We start from the raw sequence: 6,407 nt of genomic DNA, 5'->3' as shown, positions 1-6,407 counted from the left end.
GATTCAACCTAAGAGCCCAAGTTTGTGGTCCTTAGTCTTGCCAGTAACTCACCTCCTTGAGTGGATACTCCACAGGATACTACTGAGATCTGTAAAGGCCATTCTGGAAAACCAAGCTCCAGAAGTGAGCCTCATTCATGTTCCTCCTTGGAAGGCGCTGTTTACAGTGTCTTCTCATCCATCAAAAGCTTGACCACACAGACTGGGAGGACTCCTTTAAGTCTCAGAAAGTTATTTAAAAGAACAGAAGCTATATCCTTTTCTTGCCACAGTAATCACAGTCCTTTCCATGACTGACCACCTATTGCCTGTGACATCAAACTTCACTGTGCAAGACTTAATAGGATAACGTATACACTGTCGGCTTGTGTGTTTCCTAGTTGTGTTCTCAGAACAGTGATATATATAGTTCATGGAGTTCATCTGACCAATCCACTATCTCTCTTTTAGGGCACACAGTGTACATAAAGACTCAGTTATCTGGGGATAGATGCCAGACTGTTATCTGAGAGCTGAAGTCTGAGCCATGAGGATGGAGAGAATAGAGAAGGCATGAAGGAGTACTTGCTTCCTGTGACTTGGCATCTTTAGGCTCAGGCTCTGCAACCCATGTAGTCAACCAAACACCCTCACCTTAACACTGTGTCACATGAGCTTCTCCTAGACAAATAAAGGTCTGTGATGCCATGCTTGACTTAGGAAACAGGAGGGCTTTGTGATGCAGTCTGCTGGTTTGATTCTGTGCTCTGTGAGGCAGAGACAATAGGTCCACAATTTGGAGGTGTTAGGCTCTAAGACCCTTAAAGCCTAGGAAGCCTAGGAAGAGGAATGACTAGTAAGGTTTAGATTATGTTGAGCCCTACTTTTATTTTGTGGGATGTTGGATATCCCTTTTACACTTATGGCTCCATCATTATTATTGCATTGATTATTTGGCAAGTGAAAAAGAACCACCAAGATGTAAAGTTGGGACCTAAGAGGAAGTGCTGCCGGGTAGGGAAACGCTATGACCATGACTGAACCAATTACGCCTCAGACAAGGTTTTATCCCTGCACTGTCTCTCCTTACCCTTACCCCTGCTTTTTTGTTTTAAATGGAGGAAGATTCCTGACTGGATCCCAGTACAGCTTCAGATTTGGGTGATCCTTTCAGCTGGTGGACTTTTAGAACCTTCGGTGGCTAAAGTCCTTTGTCTACTAGACCAACCATCCTTGATTCCATTTCTCCTTTCTCTTGTCTTATTCTGATTTCCCACAGAACTGGTGGAGGTATGGAGTGTGAAGAGCTTTGAAATGAATCAGAAATAAGAAGAGAAAGGAAATGATGGGATGAAAAAGGTAGAGCAGGGAAAGAGGTAGCAGAATGTGTAGAATTGAAACAGAAGAAGTTTTGGAATTATTTGCAGGTTTTGTCTCAGTTTAGACATGAAAAGAAGAGGGTGCCCCAGCTTCACACTCTCTTTTGTCTTTAAGCGTCACCAGAAAGTCAAACAAAGGGCTAAAGAGAAAACACCAAGAGGTAAAGTCCCAGTCTCTGCTCTGAGTTCCCTCCCCTGGGGGTGAGACTTGCATGGTCCCTGGCCCTCAGTGACCTCTGGTGCAAGGCGCTGGGTGCTCTAACCATTGCTCCAATTCCCCAAGTTGACAGATCCTCCCAGAAGACTTTTTGGGTGGGAAATGAGAACCTGAGAATGTTCCAGAATTCTCCACCTTTCCCCTGGGAGTGAAGAGGAAGTAGGGGAGACATCCTCAAGTGTGTCATTTACTAGCTTTATGACCCTGTAGAGGTCATTTCATCTCTGAGTCTTGTTATCCATAAAATGGGCATCTGATGATGCTGTCTTACTCATAGTGTGGTTGTGAAGATAAATGAGAGTAGGGCTAGGAGAGCACATCATACCTGGTTAAGTTGTGCCCAGATGTGCCCTCAGAGTGCTGACTGGGGAGGGGGGTTGTCTGCAGTCTCCTGCCATTCAATGCCTTCAGCTTCCTGTAGGATGTCCCTGAATTCCTTCCTGTTCCGTGTAACACTGTCTCCTGGTTTCTCAGCTAGGAGACATTCCCGGAAAGAAGCTGACAAGCCGTGGGAGCTGCTCTCGCTCATGCGAAGGTGATCTCTTGCTCTTTGCAGTCTCCCACCTCCCAGCGTGGCCTGTGGTGATTTCTGTGTTTGGCCTGGGGCAGGGTTGGGCAGAAGGAGAATGGCTGAGAGGGAGCCAGACACATGGAGCCTGGAGCCCTGGGTGAGAGTTGCTGGAGAAGAGGGTGGGGTCAGACATCTCAGTGGAGAGTGGTCTTCCAGCTGTGCTCTGGGCTAGGCTCACAAAGGTGCTGGAAGTCAGGATTTGACAGAATGTAACTCTGTGGGTTTTCTCCCAACCATGAGACAAGTTACCCAGTCAGGAGAATGGATAGTTAAGTGCATACACAACTATTCTCTTTCATATTCTCTTTACAGCCACACCCTTTGAAGGGCAGACCCCTGGACCCTGCTGACATTACCTCCTCTGGTTCTGTCTTCAGGGAGGCCAGTTGCCGGGACAACCCCCAGGCAGGAGCTTATCAGACTATCCCCTTCTTAAGAGCTCTGCAGAATGAGGAATTGGCTCCTGAGAGATGTTGCGTGCATCTCCTAATCCCCAGAATGCAGAGCTCCCACCGGACTTCCGTGGCCCCAAGCGAGGCTGACTCCAGGTTCTACCTGGTGATGTCTCTGGTGCTGCCCCATCAGCTAACCATTGGCTCCCCCACCTGCCTGGTTCCCTTCTAATTCAGCTTCTCAGCACAGGTCAGCAGAGAGCTCACCCACCTCCCAGTTTCTCAAGGCCCTGTGTTCCCACCAGTTGTCTGAGACCTCGTCCAGTTTAGCTAGCCCTGATCTGCTGAATGCTTCTGCAGAAAAGCAGTGGCAATAACAGCATGGGGGTAGAAAGCAAGAGCTCACAGGTCTGTCTCAGGCCACACACTAGCAAAGAGGCAGATGTTACTGCGTCAGTGACAAAAACGATTGCCATGCTTCCCTTCCCAGCCATGGCTGGCTTCCTCAGGAAGGGAGTGTGCGGCGGCTCCTGTGTGCAGACCCCTGCTGCCAAATCTGCAATTCTGTGGCTCTGGAGATTCAGCAGTTGATATCGGGTGAGACTACGCTGACCACCGCTACTTCATCGGGGCCATCACAGGGCTCCTCTTGCCTAGAGGTTTGGTCCACGTCTAGACTGAAGCGACTTAGCAGCAGCAGCAGCAGTCTCTCTTTTGATCAAAGTCAGGAGTCCCTGCCCTTCAAACAGCTTTCACTTCCATCAGCAACCTGTACAGTGTCACAAGTAACAAATCAGAAATCTGTAACCCAGTCAGCTGCCAAGTCAGCCACTAAGCCAGCCACCAAGTCTGCCAGTGCAATCAGCATCCGCCAATACTGGACTGGTCACCAGCAGCTAAGGCAGGAATGTCGAGGGTCAGAGTTGCCCTTGGACGCAGGAGCTGTGTCTTTTTTGAGCCTTGAAAAGCCTAGGATTCCTGTGAACCAGCATGTCAAGAAGAAGAGCAAATCTGAAGATATTCTGAAGAAACAAGGTCAGGAGCCCTTGAAAATCTGATTCCCTTTCTTTCCCTGAACAGGAAGCTCACAAACCTAAAATACCCTATTACCTTGATTCCCTTCGTCTAATGTTCCCGTCTCCCCCAGTCGCTGATATATCTTTAAGTATTTGTATGTAATGCATGCATTTCTATCTACGTCTGAGAGTTCCCAAGGTTTTGGAAGATTCCTGTGGCAGCTTATGTCATACCACCCCCAAAATTTCCAATCCTGGGTGGAAACACTACCATTTCTTTCATCATGAATGCTACCTCTAAGGCCTCTGTTGAAAAGATGGGCTTTTATCTCCCCTGACCTGAGGTTCATGGGAGGTAAGCCAGTCTACCCAAACTTTCTGTTTTTGAAGGATCCACTGTGGACCCTGTGCAAATATCACTGCAAACAAATCCCAAACCCTGTGATCCTGGCTCTACCCTCTTCCACATATCAGTTTGTAAGTTGTCTCTGTCCACTGCTTGGGGGATGCACTGAGGCCTCAGTGTGCTGGCCAGAGCAGAACACAGCTGTCTTTCCTTGGTTCCTCTTTTCTGCACATTGAGTCCCTGGTCTACTCCTAAACATCTTGCCCCCAAAGGCGATCCTGATCTCTTTTTTTTCCCCCAATGATTTATTAATCTCCAGACTGTCTGAAATTTCCTCTACCTCAGTTAGACCCACGTTCTTCCCACTCTCCTGAATTTGGGCTTCTTCATTTTTCTATCAGTGAGCCTCTATGAATGTCCCATTTTTGACTCTGGTCAAGTGTGAAGCCTTGCATTGGCACTTCACTTGAGTGGCAGCTCCGGCTTCCATGGGGCTTGCTAGCTGTTGCCCAGAGATCTCTGTAGATATAGCAAAACCTACAGCCTAAGTCCTGAGATGTGTTGAAGCCTATCTCCTGAGACCCAGGGGCCTACCTGTTTGGAGAAGTCCCTTTACAAATCCTCAGGAGCCAAGGTAGTATTTTTATGGAGCATGCCCCGAGCTGCTGGAGTGCCACCTTTAAAAGTGGTTTCTTTGGCAATTTAATTTACCATTGCTGGGGTCTGCCCCAGAAGATCCAGCAGTCCCTCCAGTTGCTCCTCTCCCCTGATGACCAGCAGCCTCTGTCCCAGGGTAGCACACTGACCAGCACAAGAGTCCCCTGGCCTGCAGACCTGGAGACCTGAGGGGATAGTGACCTCTTCTGATCTGTTGTGGCCAGCAGGGCCAGCCCACAGTTGCTTGTCCAGGCCATGGCGATGTTGTAGAGCCATCTTGACTAAAGATGTGAGAAAATCTGCTAGGGGATTGTCCCTACTCACATCTGTTGGAACATCTGCAGTGGTTGGAACCTCAATCACTGGGTCCACAGAATTGCAGGGCCCCTGGCAGCAGCTCAGTTCCCTGCACCCCAGAAAATAAGCCTCTAGACACAGAGGCAGCAGTCAGTCCCTACACGGATCAGGAAGTGATACCCTGAATACTGTCAGGCCTGAAGCAGCAGCAGTAAGCCTCACCAGATGCTGTTACCAATCACTTTGTTTAGATAACTCCCTGCACCAGCAGGGAGAATAGGGACACAGGGAAAGTCAAAGCTTCAGAGAGCCACAGAGAAGGGGTGCAGTGGCACATCTCTCTCCATCCAGAGAGACCATTTGCTCTGCCAGGGTTCTAGTAGGGACACTTTTAAGTTGAACTCCCAAGAGCCCCTGACTTCTCAAATGTATCTCCAGGATCTTTCTCAGGTAAAATTTTAGTTTGGCCAGGATGGTTGCCTTGAGTGAGTAGGGACTAGCAAGGTTCTGTCTGGATCTGTAGAGCCACCATCTCCAAACTCTCAGCTTAGTGCCCCTTGTCTGTACCTTCTCCTTTACCTTGAGTTCCTAGAGCATCCTCCAAGATTCCTTGGGAGCAAAGGACTAGATGAGAATGGTCTGTAAGGCTGTTAGAGCAAGGTCAGTGACCTCACCCAAACAAGCATTCCTGCGAATGCCGTGTCTGGAAGTGTTCAGGGCTTAAAGGGCCAGACCTTACAGGACCAATTTGCTGTTCCACAGTTTGCATTTAAAGGACCCACATATTTTTCAGATCCAAACTTTGCAGGGCCAAAATTTATAGGGCCACCCTTTCTAGGGGCAAGAGGTACGGGGTCTGGTAAAGACAGCTCATACTCACAAGAGCCCTATCCTTCCAGAAGCTGTAGAAGCCGACCTGGGAAATAAGCTGAAGCGTTTTCCGCAGGGGATTAACCCTGACACGAAAGGTCAAGGGCATAAGGAATGCATTCTCCGCTGTAAGGATGAGAAAGCGGCCAAAACCAAGACAAAAAAGGCTGAGAAGAGTCCACCTTCCACCAAACGCCCCATGAATGGTGCTAAGTTGGAGAAGGAGGAGGGCTTCTTTGACGCAGTCCAGTGCCTGGACAGTGAGTTCCAGCGACAGTCCGTGCAGTCTGGTCAGTCCTGTTTCCTGCCCCTCTCCAGTGGCAGCTCCAAGCGCAGTCCTCTGCTGACTCGTGCCACTCAGCCAGAAAATCTATCCCCTGTCTCAATTTGCACCTCAGGAAAAGGCACTTGTCTACCCCAGGAGAGTACCCAGTCCAGGAAGAAGGAGCTCAGAGGTTCCCAGACTTCTGCATCCTCCTGAAAAGGCTGTCATCATCATCTCCATTAATATTCTGGTGAGGCAGGACTCTCTCCAAATAAACTCTATACCTGTAAGCAAAGAACTCCCTGTTTGTGCCTCCTTGTTTTCAGTGTGGTATATGATGGAGAGAGTAGAGGAGTTAGATCATACACCCCATGTAGTATAGGAGCTTAAACCCATTTCACAGGTAGGTAAGTATTCC

At 48.8% G+C, this 6,407-nt stretch overlaps 1 protein-coding gene across 1 annotated transcript; it reads left to right on the top strand.

The window, feature by feature from the left end:
* Window positions 1-849: 849 nt before the first annotated feature.
* On the top strand, window positions 850-6,401 carry FAM205C (family with sequence similarity 205 member C). The gene is made up of 5 exons (XM_040259559.1): window positions 850-993; window positions 1,474-1,519; window positions 2,050-2,110; window positions 3,029-3,573; window positions 5,754-6,401. The coding sequence occupies exons 1-5, from the start codon at window positions 850-852 to the stop codon at window positions 6,203-6,205; spliced, it is 1,248 nt and encodes a 415-aa protein (XP_040115493.1). The 3' UTR covers window positions 6,206-6,401.
* The last annotated feature ends 6 nt before the right edge of the window (window positions 6,402-6,407 follow it).

This window comes from Oryx dammah, unplaced genomic scaffold, assembly GCF_014754425.2.
Source record: "Oryx dammah isolate SB20612 unplaced genomic scaffold, SCBI_Odam_1.1 HiC_scaffold_1, whole genome shotgun sequence".
Taxonomy (NCBI): domain Eukaryota; kingdom Metazoa; phylum Chordata; class Mammalia; order Artiodactyla; family Bovidae; genus Oryx; species Oryx dammah.
The sequence above is the reverse complement of the archived record's forward strand: the minus strand, read 5'-3'. Positions and strand labels throughout refer to the sequence as shown.